A 23179-nucleotide genomic window follows, 5' to 3' on the forward strand; every position below is an offset into this window, starting at 1 on the left:
GTCAGAGCGCCCGTGTTGGGGCCCTCTGTTTTGGGCCCAAGGGCATTTTCACCTTTTTAATTTCCATTTTTTGACTCTATTGTGAACTTGGCTCTAATGCTTATACTACAGAAAAAAATTACAAACAATTTGTCTTTTATCCATTTCATCATGAATGTTTTAATTAAAATAATCAACTTCAACTGAAACTAAGAGTGAATAAAACTGCACAAGGTGAAATTGAATATTAACTAAAATTTAATGGAAGAACTAAGTTTTCTTGATAAAATTTAATTTGCCAGGTATACCCGTGACATATCCTCTAGAAAACTGGATGTGAGAGAAATAATAACCACAAAAGAAAGTGTTTATTGGAAGAAGAAAGTTAATCAGATAAAATCTGATTTGGGCAAAAATATTCATTAGTGAATAATTTCTTTGTTATAAAATTTGTTATAAAAAGAATGAATCCTAATGGAAAGATAGTAAAGGGAATAAAAAAATAAAATGGTTAAAGAAAAATGATGAAGGGATTGAATTTGGTTAATGGGGTTTGTGTTGAAATAATTTTTAACCAAATTTGTCAAAATTCTGGTTGACATGAGCAAAGAGTCTAAACATTCACTGGTTTAAAATGAGAGTGTTACAGAACTCAGGTTCAGCAGATTGTCACTCAAGAATCCAATACTGGGCTTCCCTGGTGACGCAGTGGTTGAGAGTCCGCCTGCCGATGCAGGGGACACGGGTTCGTGCCCCAGTCCGGGAGGATCCCACATGCCATGGAGTGGCTGGGCCCGTGAGCCATGGCCGCTGGGCCTGTGTGTCCGGACTCTGTGCTCCGCAACAGGAGAGTCCGTGGCAGTGAGAGGCCCGCGTACCGCAAAAAAAAAAAAAAAAAAAAAAAAAGAATCCAATACTGAGAGACAAGTGTTGGGTAAAAGGAAAGATAGCTTCATTGAGGAAGCCAGCAATCCTGGGGAGAAGGTGGACTCATGTCCCAAAGAACCAAGTTCCTCCTGCCAATCAGGAGCAAGAATTTTATTTATTTATTTATTTATTTATTTATTTATTTATATTTTACTTTTGGCTGTGTTGGGTCTTCGTTGCTGCACATGGGCTTTCTCTAGTTGTGGCGAGTGGGGGCTACTCTTCGTTGCAGTGAGCAGGCTTCTCATTATGGTGGCTTCTCTTGTTGCAGAGCATGGGCTCTAGGTGCGTGGGCTTCAGTAGTTGTGGCACACGGGCTCAGTAGTTGTGGTTCGCGGGCTCTAGAGCGCAGGCTTCAGTAGTTGTGGCACGTGGGCTTAGTTGCTCTGTGGTATGTGGGATCTTCCCAGACCGGGGCTCGAACCTGTGTCTCCTGCCTTGGCAGGTGGATTCTTAACCACTGCACCACCAGGGAAGCCCAGGAGCAAGACTTTTTAAAGGGGAGTTTCAGGGGTGTATAGGCAGAGGGAGGAGGCTGTGTGCAGAGCAGCACAGTCAGCTCTGACAGTCATCTTGACCTTGGTCATTAGTAGTCTGATCAGCATCATCTTGATTGTTTTAAGTACAATCAATCTTCAGTTCCAAGGTCAGTTTGTTCCAATTTCCCTGAGTCCAGTTCTCAGAATTGTGGCAGCTTACGTCATGGCTACAGTCTGGTCATCATGTAGTTCACTTCTTCCACCTGGTGGGGGTTTCAGTATGTACAAAACAGTTCAAAGGATATGGCTCAGAATATTATCTACAGCCCTTGAGGAGGAACTGAGGGTCCTTGACTTTGTTTAATGACTAAATTATTATTTGGTCTTATTTGACTGATTACCTTTGTTTCTGTATTTCTAATTTCTCTGATTAAATTTATTCTTTGACTAAAGTTTTTCTATAGACAAGAGGCAGGTGAAGGTAATGGGGGAGGAGAATCTGTCCTGGGAAGGCCCCATAGGGTCCTGCTCCGTTTCAAGGGTATCAAGAGGCCAGAATCAAGTATCAGAGGATATGCCTGCTTCTCAGCCTTCTCCATGACAAAGCAGTTGGGATGGTCCTGAAGTGTGTGTGTTCATCTGTCCTCTGTGTCTCGTAACAGCATGTGAGCTTGGAGAAGTTGGCTCTAGCAATATCAGCTGGACTAAAATCATAGATAAATAGTTAAAATGGGCATATGGCCATTTGAGTTAGGGGAGAAAAGTTGCCAAGCTCATTCATTCATTCAGCAGATACTTCCTGAGCACCCATTTACATGCCAAATTAGACATGGTTTTGCCTTTGGGAAACTACAGGCTAATCTAATAATCAAATAATCGTGCAAATATGGTATGACAAACTATGATATATCCTACCAGAAAGTAACGATATCAAGAGTAAAAGCTTCCCATAGGAAGTGATACCTGAGCTGTTAGAATTCCTGCTTTAACTTAACTGTTGACTTTTTGAGTATGATAAGGGTACATCTGATTTTAAGGAATTTTAGTTATTTGGGATACAATGGAATACTTAAAAGGGTATAACGATGCTGTGGTGCATTTCAACATGAACAGGAATTACCTTTCCTAACAAGCATTGGTATGCCATGCAGTTACCTTCACTGACTTTGGAGCCAGAGTGCCTGGGTTTAAATCCTGGTTATGACACTTCTTAGCTAATCCCTAAATTTCCCCATCTGTAAGAGTGGATAATAATAGTATCTGCTTGTGGGGTTAATTAAATGAGTTAATGTGTGTTAAGTATTTAGGACAATACCTAATACTGTGTAAATACTGGCACTAGTAGAAGGTATTGCCCGGGATGTATCAGAGCTCAAGAGTACTTTTTTTTTTTTTAAGATGTTGGGGGTAGGAGTTTATTAATTAATTTATTTATTTTTGCTGTGTTGGGTCTTCGTTTCTGTGTGAGGGCTTTCTCTAGTTGTGGCAAGCGGGGGCCACTCTTCATCACCGTGCACGGGCCTCTCACTGTCGCGCCCTCTCTTGTTGCGGGGCACAGGCTCCAGACGCGCAGGCTCAGTAGTTGTGGCTCACGGACCTAGTTGCTCCGTGGCATGTGGGATCCTCCCAGACCAGGGCACGAACCCGTGTCCCCTGCATTAGCAGGCAGATTCTCAACCACTGCGCCACCAGGGAAGCCCTCAGAGTACATTTAATAGAAACACAATTGAGATTTCAGTCTCCACTACAAAATACTAGTACCTTTCCCTTAATCAAATGTATCTTTATCTGAAGTAGGAAGCAAAGCATAAATCCAGAAGCATGAAAACAAGTAAGCAAACAGAGTCAGGTTACTGGTAGGAGTTATAAGATCTACTTTGAACAGGAACTGGGACTGCTCCTGAGAGAGTAGGTTCTAGGCTTAGGAATGCTATTAAGGTCAAGCCCTCACAGGGTGTTTGAATAGTCTGGGTTGGGAACCATTGCCTGAGTGGAGGTGAATGTGCTTTCCTAGACTGTTTGCTTACTCTGTTTGCATATGCTTTTATTTTTACTATTGCATAAGCACATCAACAACTGCTTTGAATCCTAAGATATAATTTAGAGCCAGGTGGTATATAATAGAGTTGGAAAAAGTAGTACCATTTTCTTTGTCTCTGTCTCTCTTGGACATGCACACACAGAGTTTCAGATTCACATTCACTGTTTATAATTTTAGAAAAAGTATAAAGATGAGGCAGAGAAGATGCTTTCTAGCTATTCTACTGTGGCAGATACCCCTGAAATCCAGAGAATTAAGACAACTCAACAAAACATCAGTGCGGTGAGTAGTCATTATTTCTTTTCAGTTGCCACCTTGAAATTATGTTTTGTAAAGAGGGCCTTTTTCCGTCATTGTCTGATTTTTGGCTGCATTGCTGGAATTTTCTGTCAAACGTATATCTTTCCTTCTTTAAAATAGTAAGAATACCAAATGTTCTTACAACTTATAATTTATCGTGATTGTTGTAGAATTACAAATTCATATCTCCTTCTTTGGTACAAGCAACTGCTATTTTTAACTGAATTTTAAAATTTCACTCAAGAAAGAGATCTTAATCTTCCACACAGATTTTACTTTGAAGATGAAAATAGTCATATGAAGTGATTTCCTTCCTGGTCATTGATTATTTACATTGATAATATACTTAGGGATTTACCAGTTTGTACCAGTTCCTAAACTTTCATATTTTTGTTCTGAGGCATAGGAATTTTGTCAGCACCATTCATTAAGATATTGGGCTTATATTTAAGGGATATATAAACTTGAATTCTAAAATAAAAATGGATGGTACTGCTAATATTTTAATGTAGAATGAACTCATTTAGTAGTTAAGCAAATCTGTTATTAAAAATATAAATTCTATTATTTCTGAAGATTTCTGGACTATTTTCTACTTCTAGTAAATTGGCAAGCTCTTAACCCTCCAGGTATGCTGCTCAGGTACCTTTAGGGTCTTCACAGGCAGGCGGTGCTAAGAAATGGAGAAATCTTGCTGGAGGAGACGATGAGAGAGGAGGGCAGTGTGGCCCTTGTCTCCTGTGATTCCACGGTCTCCCAGATTTCTAGCTTTTGCAGGGGAGCATCTCTCATGTCCTGCTCTCCTGACCCCCACTGGTCCTGGTGGTTCCAGGGCCCCCCTCTCCCCACCCCGACTCACACACACTCACGGGACCTACGGGTTAACAAATGTCAAGAGAGGGAGTAATTCTGTCCTCGTGTGGCTTCCTTATAATTATTCTATTTTTCTGTAGGACACTTTGTTTTTTCTTTTGCTTTGGGTTTGAAAGGGGTGGGTATTGGTAGGGATGGGGAGACATGGGAAGGTCTAAGGAATAAGTGGAAAGATAAGGAAAATAGGCTGACTTAGTGTTGATGTTGAAGATAGAGCTCATGTTTTCTTTGAAGAGAACGAGATCATCTTTGCTCTCATTTGGAGAACAGCAGTTGCTTAAAACTTCATGCTGTTTTTGAATTAAATGATAACTGCTTAGTGAGCTTTTTTAATATGTCCTTTGATTTTTCTCAAATACATGTGATATATATTTGTATTTGAGAAGGAAACTCTAGTTTGCTGATTTATATTCTTAGAGCAAGTAATCTGCAGCCTTTTAAGTTACCAAGCATACCCTAGAACAGGTAGTAGGTGTTTATTGTAATATTGTGGAATACAAAACCAAAGTTTTGCATTTATTCTCATAATGGATTATTTAATTGATTAATGTGACATTGGTTCTCATAAATAGAAGCTGTATTCACGTTACTTTAAAATCTGAGAAATTTTCTTTTTCAAGAATCAGATCTCTAGGACTTGAATTCTAATAAGCTTATAGTTATTCTTTTCCTTCTCTTATAATAAAGGTATTTTATAAGAAAGAAGTAGGAGCTGGCACAACAGTAAAAGATACTCCAGAGATTGAACGAGTGAAGAAAAATCAACAGAATATTAGTTCAGTAAGTTCTCTATAGCATTTTTTTAATATAAATTTATTTATTTATTTATTTATTTTTATTTTTGGCTGTATTGGGTCATCGTTGCTGTGTGCTGGCTTTCTCTACGTTATGGTGAGCAGGAGTTACTCTTCAGTGCAGTGCACGGGCTTCTCATTGCGGTGGCTTCTCATTGCGGTGGCTTTTCTTGCTGCAGAGCATGGGCTCTAGGTGTGCAGTCTTCAGTAGTTGTGGCATGTGAGCTCAGTAGTTGTGGCTTGTGGGCTCTTGAGCGCAGGCTTCAGTAGTTGTGGCGCAGGGGCTTAGTTGCTCCGCGGCATGTGGGATCTTCCCGGACCAGGGCTCGAACCCGTGTCCCTTGCATTGGCAGGCAGATTCTTAACCACTGCGCCACCAGGGAAGCCCCCAGTTCTCTATAGCATTAATCATCCTTTCCTAAAGCAAACATAAGCTAGATAAATGTTTTTGGTTCTTTACTAAACTGGCTGCCTTTTTTTCCTCACTTTGTTGAAACACTATTTCATCAAATATCAAAGGTCTAACTTTCAGAAGGAAACTGTAGCCTTGTTTCCCTTGAACCTAAAGCAGTATTTCATCTTGATATATCATAGTGCATAAGAGATAGATCACTTTAATAGTACAGTAATGAAATCTAGGATTAGATTTCACCCTTTTGAATAGAATTTTAACTGTATTAAATTTTTCAGAGAAAGGATAAATTTCAATAACTTCCCACAACTTGGAGGAAAGAAATTTTACCCCGACAGAATGATTAAAGGCCCTAGAACATTCATTTGGTGGCTTAAGAGAAGGTTTCAAAGAGGCCCCATTCGCTTTCTGCTTCTTCTAATTTCCAGCAAAGGAAAGCACACACCTTCACTATAATTTTGTAAAATAAATTACCTGCCTCCCCACCCCCAGTTCCCTTTGAGCTTGGGGGAAGGGTAGAGGAGGTGTTTAATGTTATGGATTAAAAACTTCTTCACTCAGTGCTTGACCTTTACAACGGATAATTGCTATCCTTACCAATAGGTGTATTTGGAAATAGTTGTTATACGGTCATTCCTTGGTATCCATGGGCGTTGGTTCCAGGAGCCCCACCAACCCACACTCACACATACTCATACACATTCATACCAAAATCTGCAGATGCTCAGCTGCCTTACTGTTGGCCCTCCATATCCACGATTTCACACTGAGGAAGTGGAGGGCCTACTGTATTTAGCTTCTTGCTGAGGAACTCAGTAGGGTTCTTTCCTCGAGTGCCCTTGCCTGACCTTTCTCTTCACCTTCACCCTTAGAGGCAGAGTTTTCTTGAAGTCATCCAAGTAGAACTGCCTTGATTAAACTCCTCTGTCAGGAACTCTGACGGTTACCTGGCATCTTAGAATATGTGTGCACTGGCATTTGTGGAGGCGGAGTAAGAGAGGCAAGGTAGTGCTGTGGTAAACAGACTTCAAAATGAACTTACAAAAAATCTGCAGAATCCTAGTGCACTAACATCCCTGTAGCATGAATGAAGCTATCCCCTGAGGAAAGCATAAGGAGGAGGACCTGACGATGAGGATTCCGATCCGCCACGGCGAGAGCCTGTGTCAGGTGACACTAGAGTCTGGTGGAGAAATTCGTTCGGCTGAGAAATGTAAAATGGTCGTTTCCTTCACTTCCAAATGATAATATTTGAAATGTACCCATCAATGTACTGGGGTATATAATGTTATAAATGTTTTGTACTGTGCAATTCTATTGCCTGCAGTGAAATGACTGTGCCATTTTGATTAGTTTGGAGTCGTATGAAAAGCAAAAATGTTCATCTTTAATCATGTTTAGCTTCTCACCCGAGGAAAATCACAGAAAGTAGTGCAGTCTATCATTTCGTCTCCCAGCATCGCACTGCCCCTTCTAGCAAACAATAGTCGTTCTGTATCTCTATGAGGTTGGGCGCTAAACTCCTGCTTAGTATTCAAATGGAAAGTTGCCCTTTCAAGATTAGCTAGATCTGTCAAACCAAGATAGGATTCTTTAACATTTAAAGATCTCGACATTTTGCACCTCCAGAGTAAAAGTCTTTTGGCTATTAGCTTTCTCTGTTAAGAACTCCTTTTGAATCTTAGTTAGAGGTAATCTGTCTCAATGTACCCTCCATTTAACTGTTTTGGATCTGGCCTAATATTGACGTTGTTACTCATATCTCATATTAAATGTACAGATGTGAAGATATAGATGATAACAAAGATATTTGGGTATCGTTTCTTTATGACTGTCAGTGTGGATTTCAGCTTTAATCATTTTAAACATTACCGAATGGTTTCTAAAAGACGTTTTACGTAGATCTTAGTCTTGGCTAAATTTCAACATATGCCTCTTAAGTCTAACCTATGTTTCCGTACATATATGTGTGTGTCCTTTTTCTCGAATCCAATCTTCCATGAATTTTACACATATTAAAATACCACCTAATATGATAACATCACTAATCATTTCATAAATTTAAGGAGCTTGGCCCAGGCATAACTGTGTGTTGGCGCTATCATTTGTCTGGTCGATCTTCCTCTAGATAGACTTGAACGAGGAGCTTTTGATTGAAGCAAATGCCGGGATATAGGCGGGCTTCACATAACACGATTGTGTGGGTAGAAGACACTTCCTGACTTTGTGCCACTGGCCCATCTATAGCGATCAGCACTCAGTGGCCTCTGCTTGTAGTACATTTCCCTCCACCTTCTCCTTTCTCTTCTTTTAGTTTTTTCTTATTCTGGATCATTTGGGTACTCTCGGTCAGATACGCAGCATTTCCAGTTTAACTAACTCAGTTGGACTTTTGCCTTTAAATACGTGGTGAATTTCAGTTAACATGTTAATAAATAGAAACTGCTTTTCAAATAGAAAATAATAAGAAATAATAGAAAATAATAAGTTATTATATTAAGACAATTTCCAAGGATTTTGGTGCATCTGCCTGATGATAAAATTTATTTTCACAAGCAATATATGCTTTTTTTTTATTATTATTGATTGATTTATTTATTTTTGCTGTGTTGGGTCTTCGTTTCTGTGCGAGGGCTTTCTCTAGTTGTGGCAAGCGGGGGCCACTCTTCATCGCGGTGCGCAGGCCTCTCACTATCGCGGCCTCTCTTTTTGCGGGGCACAGGCTCCAGACGCGCAGGCTCAGTAGTTGTGGCTCACGGGCCCAGTTGCTCCGCAGCATGTGGGATCCTCCCAGACCAGGGCTCGAACCCGTGTCCCCTGCATTAGCAGGCAGATTCTCAACCACTGCGCCACCAGGGAAGCCCCAATATATGCTTATTTTAATTAAAAAAACCTCTTCAGTGATGGATAGGTGAATAGATATGGGTTTCTTTGTACTTCAGGATAAAAGAGTCCTGAAAGCACCAGATGAAATAAAAATCTGTGTTCCCACTGAAGGAAAATTAATATTGGAATTAAAAATTCAACTATGCAGTAGTTACAAATGAAGAATTCTTAACTAATTTTTAAGACTTGTGTTGAATAAAACTTACATTTTAAAAAATAACTCATGCAGGTAAAATACAAGGAAGAGATGAACCATGGAACAGCCATTTCTGATCCACCAGAGATCAAGAGAGTTAAAGAAAACCAGAAGAACATCAGCAATGTGTGATCATATTCCTTTAAGTATTGTTTTCTGTGGGCATGACACTTGTACGGGTGAAGTCCCACTACGATGACTACCATTGTAGGAGGGCCAGTTCCTGAAAGGTGGAGATAAGATTTCACACATATTTATGTTGGGGTAGTATTACGCCAAGCATGTGTATTTGCTTATTAAAGAACATGGTATTGAATGCCTACTCTGTTCTTGTTCTTGGGGGCATTCAGAGATGAGGTTAAGGTCTTAGGGGCTGTGTGTATTCTCAGGGTCTCTAGGAGAAACAGCTGTGGCAATAAATAAAAATAGTGCATTAAGTGCTATAACAATAATTAATATTTACTGAGTGTTTACTACGCTTTTTAGTTCTCTACATGCAATATCTCATTTAATATTTAGTAATAATACTGTTTTCAAAGTGCTGGGGAAATGCAGAGAAGGAAGGCTATGTCAGTGAGAGAGAGGAAAACCCTTGGAGAAAGAGTAACATTTGAGTTAGATCTTGAGGAATTGATAAAAGTTTGGGGTGGATTTCGTGAGAAAGGGCCCTCCTGGCAGTGCAAACTGAATGTGTTCAGGATCCAAGATCTGTTCAAAGAGGGGAAGGTTTAGTGTGATGGGTACTTGGGGTGGAAGATGGCAGGAAAAAGGTGGTGGAGAGAGAAATTATAATTCAGGCCGTGAGGAGGCTGTTGGCAGTGCCAGTGCCCCGACATGGTGATTCAGATGCACACGGTGGCTGCTGATGCTCTGGCCTTGACTTAGGGATTAAATGGTTTTAATGTGTCCTTTTTTTAAAATTATTTTATGTTGGAGTATAGTTAATTTACAATGTTGTGTTAGTTTCTGCTGTACAGCAAGGTGAATCAGTTATACAAATGCATATATCCACTCTTTTTTAGATTCTATTCCCATATAGGTCATTACAGATATTGAGCAGAGTTCCCTGTGCTATGCAGTAGGTTCTTATTAGGTATCTATTCTATATATAGTAGTGTGTATATGTCAGTCCCAATCTCCCAATTTATCCCTCCCCCCATTTTCCCTTTGGTAACCATAAGTTTGTTTTCTACATCTGTGACTCTATTTCTGTTTTGTAAATAGGTTCATTTGTACCATTTTTTTAGATTCCACAATAAGTGATATCATATGATATTTGTCTTTCTCTGTCTGACTTACTTCACTCAGTATGGCCTAGAGATTGTCATAATGTGTCCCTTTTTCTAAAAGAAGGGTTACTAGTTTTCAATTTATCATAGAAACATAACACTCCCTTAAAATAACTATTTGAAAATAATAATGAGTTAATTTAATAAGAAAATACTATAAATCACAGCACAGGTGATATCTGGCATGTCATATGGGAAGTGGTGTGTACATGGTGGAAGTTTGGATAACACTGGAGTAGTGGAGAAGAACATGGGCCCTGGACTGTTGGTTTGATCCCCAGCTTCAGGCCCTACCTGTTGTATAACCTTCATAAGCTACCAACCCCTCTCCAAGCCTCAGTTTCCTCATCTATGAAACAGAGACTAGAATATTAAGTGAGATATTGCCTGTAAAGCACTCAGCATGTTTGTGAGTGGATGAATGCAATACATGAAGAGTCTCCATATCAAATTTATGTCCCCAAACTTATATCCACTAGAAATTGGCTACAACAGTTTCTCAACATCAGTAATGCTGTTCAACAATTTTTTCTCCTCTGAACTCAGCCCAGAGTAATCTTTCTTTGTATCCTGCCATCAGTAGAGATTACACTGGACCTTTCCTCACTTCAGGCAGTTATCCGACACAGAATCTGCCTAAACTCTCAAACTGCATACCACGGCACAGAGAAAGAAATCACACTGGCAGGGACCTGACCCTTTTTCATTTATTTTCCAGGCTTATCAAATATCTGTTCACTTGCACATGCACTGCTGAGGGTGTACATCTCAAGTCCATTTTATCTGCAGGCCCTGTAGGCCTTGTGATGTCTTACAAAAAAAAAAATTCTCTAACACTAAATTTAAACTGCAAAAAATCATTAAGACTGTCCCTGTGGAGTTCCTTATAATGGGATTTTTTTAACCTCTAGTTTTCCTTTTACCTGTCAGAAATTCATTTGATGGACATGCCATTCTATCTCTCTGCGTTGGATCCTCATTTATTTCCTGGGGTGTTGTGGAATTGCCAGGAAAGCTGACCACAAACGTTGGGTCTGATCCCCCAGCTAAGAAAGAGCACCTCGATGCAGTCAGTCAGAAATATCTCCATAATGCTGGCCAGAGCATGGGCTTCTAATGTTGGAACTTGGTAGAGGAGGAAACTTTGAGGTTCAGGGTTTCTTTACACAGTGACAGCCACTCAGTGAGGTGCAGGCATAGGACTGGCATAACCCTCGTTTCTAATGATAAGAGTGCAGAATTTTAATTTTTCAATATAAAATGGTCATCTGGTAACGGTGCTTTAGTGCTGTGAGCTCACAGAAGGGATCATTTATCATTGCTGATAAGATCGAACTCAGAGAGGCCACCACTAAATTATGCAGTTTGAAGAATAACAACCCAAGGTAGAATTCAAAACATTTGGGCAAGAAAAAGCTTAGATCTGGGATCACTGTGATGACGAAGTCTTTTAGCAAAGCATATTTCACTATAAAACCCTAATGAAGATTTTAGCTAATGAATGCTCTGTCACTGTGTAACGTTTCTTTTAGTCAGTTGCAGTGTGCTAGCTCACACTTCCTTCCCATAATCCCACACTGTTTTGCGCTTGTCTCTCAGCTCCAGTACAAAGAGCAATGTTACACAGCAACTCCAGTGAGCACGACGCCAGAGATAGAGAGAGTGAGGAAAAACCAGGAGCAGCTGAGCACGGCAAGTTGTTTCTGTTTCTTCTTATATTTTACCAAACAGTATATATATATATATATATTTTTGTGTGTGTGTGTGTGTGTGTGTGTGTGGTACTCGGGCCTCTCACTGTTGTGGCCTCTCCCGTTGCGGAGCACAGGCTCCGGACGCACAGGCTCAGCGGCCATGGCTCACGGGCCCAGCCGCTCCGCGGCACGTGGGATCTTCCCGGACCGGGGCACGAACCCGCGTCCCCTGCATCGGCAGGCAGACTCTCAACCACTGCGCTGCCAGGGAAGCCCAAACAGTATATATTTTCATTCTTTACAACGCCTTCTGAAAAGCATTAGACCCTCTACATCTTGGCTGCTCCTTTTCCACAGTCACATATTGAGGGCCTGGGACAGTAGACCTCTCATGTGAGTCCAGGAAATTGGGGACTGTCTTGCTATCCTTCAGTCCTGCTTGTTTATTCAAGAAATCTTCATTAGGCAACGTGCCAGGCATTAGCCTGGACACTGGTACACAAAGATGGATAAGACCTCATAGTTGGTAAATCTCTAAAACCACATGCAGATTTAAAGAGTAGTATCGTGGGTCTGTTGTCAATCTGAGAAAACAAATTGTCTATTGGCATAAGGCAAAAGAAGACCTGGCTTGACTGGGGTTCTAAGACATAATGTCAGGGCAGGGAACCTTATAAATAAAACAGAAAACATTATCCAATCAGTCAGCAATCTATTGCTAATAAAGCAATGGTAGTTAAGAATCATGAGGTCCCTCTAATGTGGACCCTGTGCTAAATGCTTTATATAAATCCGTGAGGTTGGCACGATTTACTCCCCTGGTTTGTAGGTGTGGGAAACTAAGGCTCGAGGAGGTAGAGAACATGCTGGGAACCCACGGTTTGTGACAGCAAGGCTGGGATTTGAACCCAGGCCTTCCTGAATTCAGAAATCTCTTTCAGATGTGTCCCCCAATAGTTATTTTTCCCATTCTTTCACCCTTTTATGGAACTTTTACCATTATAAACAGTAACCTTCTTCTAAAATGGGTAATTTTGAGAGACTTTAAAATTGAAGACTGAGTTCAGGCTGATGACTGCTTTATCCTTACAAGATCCCTGATGATGGTAGGAGTGAGGGACCTGCAGCTTCTTTTGAAGGTGGAGGCTCCAGGGTCAGAATGGGAGTAAAGCCAGCTTCCCAGGCTGCCATGGCTACTTCACTATAGTTCTCTTGTAATGATTTCATTACAATGTTTCCCCCTTATATTTCCATTACATTTAGTTGTGGCATTTGCAATTAGTTTTGGTATTGAACAGCAATATATTTATTTAAAAAATCATTTTTAAGAAACACAACAACACTTCGTGCTTGCTAAGTTAAAAGAATCAGAATCCAGGTGCATTTGAACTGAAAGGTTGACACACATCTACTGTGGAAAAAAATGTTTAAAACTTAGGGTTAATCTTGAGGCTCATCCTCTGTTGCTATTTGGGTGGAGACCATTCTACTGTTTGTTAAAAGTCTTATTTATCCTCCATAGGTAAAATACAGAGGAGAGATTAAACAGGCAACGGCAATTTCTGATCCACCGGAGCTGAAGAGGGTTAAAGAAAACCAGAAGAACCTCAGCAATGTGTGATCTTAGTAACTTTTTTCTTACAAGAGCAAACATATTGTCAACATGTCAATGAAGGCATCGTGTTTACAAAGTTTTCATGACCTTGAGTTGATACTCTGCTCTCAATTGGCTGCCAATTTATTGGAAAGGTTTCAGGGTCTTAGGTATTGTGGGTCCAGCCAGGCATTCCCTGCTAGAGTTCCCAGTGACTACAGCGTGATTTTTGTTTGCAGGTTATTGTGCATCCCTCTTATCTGGTCTTCCTTCATGCTTGTGGTTTCTGTGGTGCCCCAAAGGCTTACAGTGGCAGCTTCAGGCATCTTGGCCCTACAAATACGCTTTCCCAGTCCCTTTCCTACATATATATACATATTCTTGTTCTGTAGCCTTTCCAGCCCTATCTCCCACTCCCAGCTGTTGTCACTTTATTTTTGGATGATGCTGGGGGAAAATTATAAAGTGTGCCTGGCTGAATAGGTCACATGGGACGGGTCCACTTGGGGGGCACTTGTTGAGGGGCTGTCACTTTTCACTCAGACACCAACTCCTGGCCTGCTCTGACTCCTTTCTGTTATGTAATCCGTGGATGCAGTTCCCTGAGAGAATCCTTTTTTGCAGTCATTAACATATAAATTGGGTTCTTTGGAAGAGGAAATTTGGAAATCTGTTAGATTCAAAGAAATCTTTTATTCTTCAAGCCTTTAAAGTCCTTTTGACCAGATTATAAAGGAAAAAACTATATTTTGGAGAAGTAGATGCTCACTTTTTCCCAGTATATTCAGAGTCACAGTTGATGTAACTCTGTTACTCTCAAAAGGGAACATGATTCTGGAGAAGGGAGGGATGGAGCAGTGGGAAGAATGCTGGCCTCATGGATGACTGTGGTTACTACTTAGGCATCCTGGCAAAAGTTCTGCCGCAGTTAATTACTAAAGCCATAACAGTATAGCAGCATTCTGTATAGGTAAGAGTACCTTAAAGTAATATCCATGAAGACATTCCATATCATACTCCTTTGTGATAAAATGCTTATTACAGCTTTACCGACGGTATGCCCATATAATGAGTACATTAATAGTGATTTCATTCACAGAGGTTCACTGCTATGGGATGAATTAAAATAGAATGATTTAAGATGCAAGTGTTTTAAATATGACTAAACCTCTGATAGCATCCTTTTTTTTTTTTTCATAGCTTCCTTCCCTTGGCTAGCTCTTTAAAATAAGTACTATGAGACTCTTATTTAGGTGAATTGATTCACAGTGCTCTTCTTTTTGTTTTCTGAAATGACAGGTTTATTATAAAGGTCAGCTGGGAAGAGCCACGGCTTTAAGTATAACTCCTGAAATGGAAAGAGTAAAGAAGAATCAAGAAAATATAAGTTCGGCAAGTTGTTTTGTTCACTTGGGGCTATCGCAAAGGACACGTCCTTTATATTATTTACTTGCAGACCTGTTTTCTCCTTGTGAAAATAAAATCGATTTCCAAGAAACCTATGTCTTATATGCAATAAGTACATGCATTATTTCAGATGACTTCCAAAAGCTGCCACTGTCTAACTTTATATTATCCTGCAACTCTTTGTTGATATTTCCAGATGTGACCAACACTTACATTTAAAGTTTTGTTTTAAACTGTATTATGTTCATTTAAACAATGATTCATGTTATTTTAGCCAGTGTCTTTGAGAGTAGTAAAGTCTTTGATGTGTAAGTTAAACAATTGTTATTTTGCAGATGTATTCCATTGAATGTGGATTGTTAAATCCTCTCTGCAAAACAAAATAAGAAATGACTCATTACTCCAAAGTAAGGATTTAGAGGGAAAAAAAATCTTTAAATATATTTAACACAGAATTCAGTTACTCATTAAAGTCCCTTGGTGCACATCGGTGTCTTATTCGGGGAGTGTGCTTTCTCTTAGGAAATACCAGGGCTTCCGTTCTGAATGCACATATGCCCTCAGGTCTGCAATAATTGGTATCCTAATCTTACACATAATCAGCTTCACAAGTAGCAGTGTTCTGATGGTCACATGTCAAAAAGAGCTTTATGCCTAGGAATCAGCATTTAGGTTTTACAATGCACAGCTCTCTAGTGGTATTTCTGTCCAGAGATGCTGATTGTATTCAACGTAAACTACCTTTAAGTGGTGGCTGCTTAGAGGGAACCTAAATTTGTTACTTATTGATTCTTGTCCTCTGCAGTGGGCAAATAAAAGGAAATAGAGGGATGTTCCGTATGCATTCTTCAAGTGTTATGGTGGGAAATGGGGAAATAGAGAAATGGAAAAATAAATTTAGGTTCCATCTAGCTTTGGATTTTCCCTGTTTAGGTGTGATAACCACTTTTACTGACACCTTGTTAGTGGATGTTGGTCACTCACACATTTGTTTTCAGTTGGTGGAGAGATTTAGGTCATCTTGGCTGCAGCCTTTAAAGGAGACCATCGAGAGTAAAATTTTAGATTGTTATTCTAGAACGAAATGTAATTCACCAAACAAGTTGCCTGGGAAGTAATTCACGATACGTTGTATATGTTTCACTCACTTGGGAAGCTTGAAAAAGTTATGTAATTTTTTTCAATTATAATTGTCTTATTTTTAAGTATATTCTACTATTTACTTTGCAGGTAAAATATACCCAGGACCAGAGACAGATGAAAGGTAGACCAAGTCTGATTTTAGATACACCTGGTCTCAGACATGTCAAAGAAGCTCAAAATCATATTTCAATGGTAGGGTCCAACCAGGTCCTCCATCTGTGACTAAAACATACTAAGGAATGGCACCACCCAATGCACTGATGGCGTTGTTCACCATTAATCTGGATAACTAACAAAGCATGGAAAGGCTGATGGGCCCGTCCTTTGGGGGGAGCTTTCTAATCACACTGAAATGTAATGAAAATATTCAGTCTAATAAAATAATTTTTCTCAGTGATTTTTTGGGTGTGTTTTTATTTCTAACGTGACTACTGTAAATGTACTTTATGAAAGATATTTGGTTGGACTTCTTTTCAATTAATTTTAAGGTTGATTGTGGTGTGTTTACATGTTTAAAGAATATAAAAATATGTATTTTTTAAAAACAGTTTCATGAGATATATTTTATATACCATAAAGTTCACCCATTTAAAGTACACAGTTCAATGGTTCCTAGTATAATTTACAGAGTTGAACAACCATCACCCTAATCCAATTTCAGAACATGAAAAACATATGTTTTGAAATATATATATGTTTTTGTAATTATATACAAAAACATATATATATATAATTATTTGTAACTCTCAATCTAATTTTAAATAATATGGCTTTCTTGAATAATTGTGTAGAAATACCTTATCATTTTATTGCATACTAAAGTTTAAGAGAGAGGATATTAATTTATACCTAAGTGAGTTCGTTTTAGGAAGTAACCAGGATTTTAAAAATGTATCTTTTTAACACTTCTTACTGATATACAGGTTTGTATATTAAAAGAGCTGCTAACCATAATGATGAAAAACATTGTGAAAATGTCAGCTTGATTTCTGATGCTAGGAAACTGAAGTTTCAGACATTATTTTTGGAATAATTGGAAAAGATACATCTATGTAGAAAATAATCTCGATGCAGCTGGTATAGTGACAACTGTCGTTATATCAAAATTTTGTGAGTTGTGTAACAATCAGGAAATTTCAGTTTGAGTTAATATGATTTTTCCCTTTTTCAGGTGAAATATCATGAAGATTTTGAAAAGACAAAGGGGAGGGGCTTTACTCCTGTTGTGGATGACCCTGTGACAGAGCGAGTGAGGAAGAACACCCAGGTCGTCAGCGATGCCGCCTATAAAGGTGTCCATCCTCACATCGTGGAGATGGACAGGAGACCTGGAATCATCGTTGGTAAGCTGACGGGCCTGCTTGGCAAGTCTGAACAGTCAAAAAGATCGTGCTTGCCCTGGCTTTAAAATTCGCTTCCTTATTCTTTGGACTCCTCCTCAAATGCTTGAGGTGGTGCCCAGGTGAAAGTGGACCACAGGTAATATTGTTTGCGCCATGTTGGATGGGATTCGTGGTCTTTGCCAGGTATCATTGCAAATCCATTTTCTGTTGTTGGACGTTCTCTGTCTTTAATAACCTTCTGGTCTTAAGAGTGTTCCTACTTGTTATGCAAAGAAGAAGCCCAAATATCAGACATGGGTGATAATGAAGGATGAGCCATGTTTTTGTTTCCCTTTAGCTTACGTACTGTATAATTGTACTGCAGACATTGTCTGCATGGGTGACATAACAGAAGTAATCCCATTTACGTCCTTTTACCGCAAATAGACATGCCGGAGAGATTCTGATGGTTTCCGCAATATGAATAGCTTATATATTTTTTAATATTATCTCTGAACTGGGAGAATTGAGAGCTGTCTGAAAGTCTCACAAATCAGAGAGGAAGGAACTTCTCAAGAAGGCTGTTCCTTCTTGTCAGCCTGGAAAAAGTCTTAGGAACATAGTGTTGAATGGTGCCAGAGCAAGGCTTATACTAAAATCTAAGGCAGGGCTAGAAAGGAAAGTTACTAATTTTTCAGTTTGTTCAACATTTGTTTCTGTTGTAGGGGGAGAAGTTTTTGATTTTTATTTTGTTTTCTTAGACAAAAACCTTTTAGTTGCTTCTTATGAATTACTCACATGTCCTTAATCAGGAGTTTTAACCCAACATTTTACCTGTTTCAGTGTGTGGAGAGCAGGAGTGGTGAGGGTTCAGGGATGCGGGGAGTTGTCTGGCGAGCACGTGTGTTGGGTGATGATTCACAGGCTCCCCGTGGAAGGTCAATGAACCAGGCAACTTAAATTTGATCACAAAGTTTTCTTAGCAAATCCAGTGAGTGTGAATATCCCTTTGTTCTCTGAAGTAGGCTGCACAGTGGGTTTGCCTATTACATGCTTGCTTTTTGCATACGCCCCTTTTCAGACTTTTGCTTGACTCTCTTGGGTGCTGACTATTTTTTTATTCATTCTTGATTTGTTGATTTCTTCCTTGGGTAAAAGACCTCAAAGTTTGGCGCACAGATCCTGGCTCCATCTTCGACATTGATCCCCTGGAAGACAATATTCAGTCTAGAAGTCTACATATGCTATCTGGTACTGCTTACATTTTGAGTTCCTCCCCATTTACATGGTTTTGTCCTCAAAGTGAAGCTACTGTGAGCTGTGGAGGTTCATTGTGCCGTTTGTGTAGCGTAAATTTTTAAGTTTGGGATTTGAAAAACTGAAAAAGTTGCTGTGCAATTTAATATACCGTTAATCATTTATGAAAACAAAACTTGCAAAAGGGCTTTTCAATATATCCTAGATTAGTTTGTTTTAGATTTATTTTAAAGGTGTCTAGAGCTTACTTACATCTCCTTTTTATTAGTGAATATGATTTTAGAGGTTTTCTGGGCTTTCAAATGCAGCCATTTGGACTGCACTAAACTGCTAAGACATAAAGGAGATTTGTTTCCTGAAAAACACAACATTTTAAAGGTATAGTTCTTTAACTTAAAGACTAATTTAAAGAATTCTATGTAAAACAGTGGGGAGATTTTCTATATAGTATCATAAATGTCTTAAAATAGACTTTCAAGTATCCTTAAAATTTATCTCTGAGTTTTTAGAAAATGCAAAATTTGTAGTTTACCTAGGAAGTTTATTTGACTTTTAACTTAGACTGCATGTTTATAATTAAAAGCAAAACACAAATGGTTTGGATGTTTGGGTATAGTGATAGCATGGGTTGACTTTTCAGACTTTCAGACCACATTTAGCAAACCGAAGATTTGACAGTTACACAAGTATTTTAAAAATATAAATAGATATATCATTTACGTCTTACTCTGCCCCCTGATTTCTAACTCCACGTTTAATTGTTGACATTAACAAAATTGAAAGCCCAAGGCAAAGTAGGGATTCTAATATTTGTATAGTTAATTTGATCCACATAATCAGCCAAATTGTATTTACTTTTCTAAAAATAAAGGCAACAAATGCTGTATCCTTAATGATATCTGAAAAGAATTATTTATAACCAAACCTCTTGTTTGATAGAAGTTTACTAGTTTGCCAGTGTTTTCTTAGTTCTTGTCAATTTCCCATCCCTCCTCTCTCCTTTAAAATTTAGACAAAAAGTGAGTATAAATGATCATTAAGTCATTTATATAGTTGATGCAATGTGTGCTGAAGTTTGGGAATAGGTGACGAGAATTTCTAATACCTGAGCTTTTGGATTGTAATTTAATAAGGGATTATTTTTCTTCCTTGTTAAATTTTTAAGTAATTTTTTTGTTTCCTTTGTTCTTCAAGTCACTTAATCACAAGTATGAATATTTTCCCTCCAATATAGAAAAGGCGAATCATTATAGGAGACAACGGTCTCGATCTCATTCGAGCAGTACTTTTGGTACAGGTCTGGGAGATGACAAATCAGAAATATCCGAGATTTACCCTAGCTTTTCGTGCTGCAGTGAGGTAACAAGACCGTCTGATGAAGGAGGTATCAGACGTTAACCACTCTCAGAAATTTTTTTAATGTGCCACAAGCGTGTCCTTAACACATTTGTCACTTTTGCACAAGCGTTTGGCCTGGGTGTATCTGAACATTTTAAATTATGTTTAGAAAGTTGAGTCTTTGTTTTTTTTTAACTACTAATTTGCATTTTTGCATGCTTGTTTTTCCTGTCTTACTTCACTGTTTTTGCTACAAATGGATCTTTAATGACAACAGGGTCTTGGCATCTGCCACGTGAGTTTGTTTCACAGGAGTTGTATGTGATGGATATGCACAGCCAGAGTGGAAACTTGAGTTCTGCAGAGTTTGTATCTGATTTCCATTAAGGAAAATCAATCTTATGGTTATATTTGAGTGGCTAAGAGGTTGCTATGAATTTGTGTGTTTAAATATTGATATATAGCTGCAGACAGAGTTAGATCTTGCCAAAAAGAAATGGGGTATGTACTTGGGATATGAGATTTTTTTTAATGGAAAATACTGTTGATTGTTAATAATCTTCTCTGTATTTTATATAACCATGCTTTTCCTCTGCCTTCTCCTGTTTTCTGCATCCAAGCTGGTGGGTTAGGTCTAGAAATTGGTAGTTGAAATTGTTTTGGATGTTAACTACTTCTGATAAAGCTGTTGTTAAAGGTTGAGACTGAGGTATAGCTACGGTTTAGTGGCATGGGGTGGGAGAGAGTAGCAAGCACAGAACAAAAGGAAAACTGAATTTCCTTTTCAGCCAAAGTCCATAGGGTTCAAATCCCTGAGGCAGGAGATTTTGAAGTTGAGCAGTTTAGCATCTTGAGGGAAAATGTAATGGGACTGAGGACCTGATGAAACTATGAAATCTCTTGTAATTGAGTAATTGTTTTTTGCATTCATAGGAAAACACCTATGAGAATAAAATCATTTATAGTCAATACGTCTTAAATTATACATTCAGACTGGCCCTACCTTGGTAGAAAGGTTTTTCTTTTCTTAAATTTCAGATTTGTTGAGGTATAATTGACATATAAAATTGTAAGATATTTAAAGTGTACATCGTGGTGGTTTGATATATGTGTACATTGTGAAAAGATGTCCCCCACCTAGTTAATTAACACATCCATTACCTCACAGATTTATCTTTTTTCTTCTTTTTTTTCTTTTTTTTTTTTTGGCAAGAACACTTAAGTTCTACTCTGTCAGCAAATTTCATTTATACAATACAGTGTTATCAACTATAGTCACTGTGTTATTCTTTAGATCCTTGGACCTTATTCACTGTATAGCTGAAAATTTGTACCCTTTTACCAATCTCTCCCTATCTCCCACACCCCCCAACCTCTGGCAACTACTACAGACATGTGTCTGCTTATCTAACAAAGGATTCAGTAACTTTTCTTTTTTTTTTGGACTTAGGGTTGTTGATTTCTCCCTTCAGTGTCCTCTGTGGCTCTAGAGGTACAGAATAATGTTGATGCCTGATGAGATAAATAAAACCCAAAGCAAATACGAGAACAAATTTCAATCAACCTTATTTAACTTTACTTAGTTCAGTGTACTGGAGCTGATGTCTCTCGCAAATGCGACGCACCTTAGTGTTTGCTTCGTCAGGGACCCTTTTACTTCATGTCTGTGCACACAAACAAGGCATTCATTCATTTATTCACCAAACGTTTGAGTGCTCTTTGTACACCAGCCAAGAGCTCGGATCTGGCAATGCATACAGCATTGAGCAGCAGAGATATGCATCTGCTCTAAGGGGCTTGGAGTCTGGGGCGGGGGACCCTGACATTGAGCAGATACTTACCCAAGTAATATATAATTATGGACTGAGTAAGTGCTCTGAGGGGAGGCCATGGGGGCCACAAAGTGGGGGACTCCATCTGGCTTCAATGTCAAGGCAGCCTTCCCCAGGGAAGGAAGATTGGAGCTGAGATGTGAATGCTAAATGGAAGTTAACTAGGCCAAGGGGGCTTTGGGAAACATTATTTGGGAAAATAATGTTTCTCCTTGAGACAACAGAACACCGAAGTGGTGCATCAAAGAGACATTCAAATGGAGGCATCGAGCAGGCAGTCAGAGTCCACAGGAGGAGACTGCACTGCAGATAAATGCAGAAGTCATCACCTGTGTCCGTGATCAGGTCTTGGATGAATCTATGCAGAGAAGGAGAATTTGAGACCCCTCTGGCAGGTTCCCCAGCTCCTTCCACGCCAGGCTCGCGCATCTCCAATTCCACTGGCTCCTCTAAGCCTGTATTCTAAAAACCTACTGCTGTTGGTTTATCTCCTCTTTCTCCTCTCAAGCCACCACTCCTTTTCTTCCTAAGTATTTCTAGCAAGAGGACCCTACACTATGCCAAACTGCATAAGAAAATGTCTCCATTAAAAGAAAGTACACATAAATATTCTTGCACTTATACAAGAATTTGGGGAAGAGTAACGCATAGTTAAGAGGGAATGATTACATTTTTTAAAGTGGAGGAATTTCAGACTCCATGAAGGTGGTAGGGGGAGATTTTTTGACAGGAAGGAGTATCTCAGTAGCTTAAATAATGCCTTGTAAGAAAAGCTGACTCCTCAGAGGCATTTATAACCTGTCATTCTCAGTTACCTGTTACAAGGCCTGTGTTCGGTGACATTTCCAATTTTGGAAACTAGATATTGAGGTATGAAGCAAAAGTAAAGATGTACCAATAAGTTTTATAACATTAACACAAGTGGTGGCATACCCACAGGGTATCTGAGTTAATTCAAAAAGATTTTAGAATACCTGGGAATATGTTCCCAATTTTATTTATTTTAAGTGAAGCACATCACATTCTACTGATTGGTACTTTACGTCTGTCTGTATTCAAATGATCAGTGACGCATCTAACCTAATAAGTCCAAAACCACCTTCCCACCTTCCCCACAACATCTGCTGCCCTTCCAGGCTTCCCAGCTTGCTAAGTAGCAACTGCAGCTTTCCAGATATGGACATCAAACCCTTAGGAATCATCCTCCACGCTTGTCTTTTACTCCCATCCACATCCAAACCGTTAGCAAACCTTGTCAGCTCTCCCGGGAAAAATATATCCAGAATCTGACCCCTTGTGCCCACCTCTGCCCTCGCTGCTTATTTCAGCTACTGCCCTCTCTCCCTCGGGTCATCACAGAAGCTTCCAGACTAGTTTTCTGCTTCTGCTCTTGCCACCCTGAGCCACCAACCCTCT

At 39.3% G+C, this 23179-nt stretch overlaps 2 protein-coding genes across 2 annotated transcripts in view; both read left to right on the forward strand.

Annotated features, from left to right (window-relative positions):
- Positions 1-13491, forward strand: part of LOC308614949 (nebulette-like) — a gene marked incomplete at its 3' end in the record, with an annotated part of 96108 nt that extends 82617 nt beyond the window's left edge. The window contains exons 18-22 of the mRNA XM_081229851.1: positions 3604-3708; positions 5287-5379; positions 8921-9013; positions 11776-11868; positions 13393-13491. Coding sequence (XP_081085977.1) covers positions 3604-3708; positions 5287-5379; positions 8921-9013; positions 11776-11868; positions 13393-13491 — 483 coding nt within the window. The remainder of the gene's footprint in view (positions 1-3603; positions 3709-5286; positions 5380-8920; positions 9014-11775; positions 11869-13392) is intronic.
- NEBL (nebulette) overlaps positions 1-23179 on the forward strand; it is a 341624-nt gene that overhangs the window by 292561 nt on the left and 25884 nt on the right. The window contains exon 5 of the mRNA XM_081229877.1: positions 17186-17357. Coding sequence (XP_081086003.1) covers positions 17186-17357 — 172 coding nt within the window. The remainder of the gene's footprint in view (positions 1-17185; positions 17358-23179) is intronic.

The sequence above is a fragment of the Mesoplodon bidens genome (assembly GCF_964165515.1).
Source record: "Mesoplodon bidens genome assembly, chromosome: 3".
NCBI lineage: Eukaryota > Metazoa > Chordata > Mammalia > Artiodactyla > Ziphiidae > Mesoplodon > Mesoplodon bidens.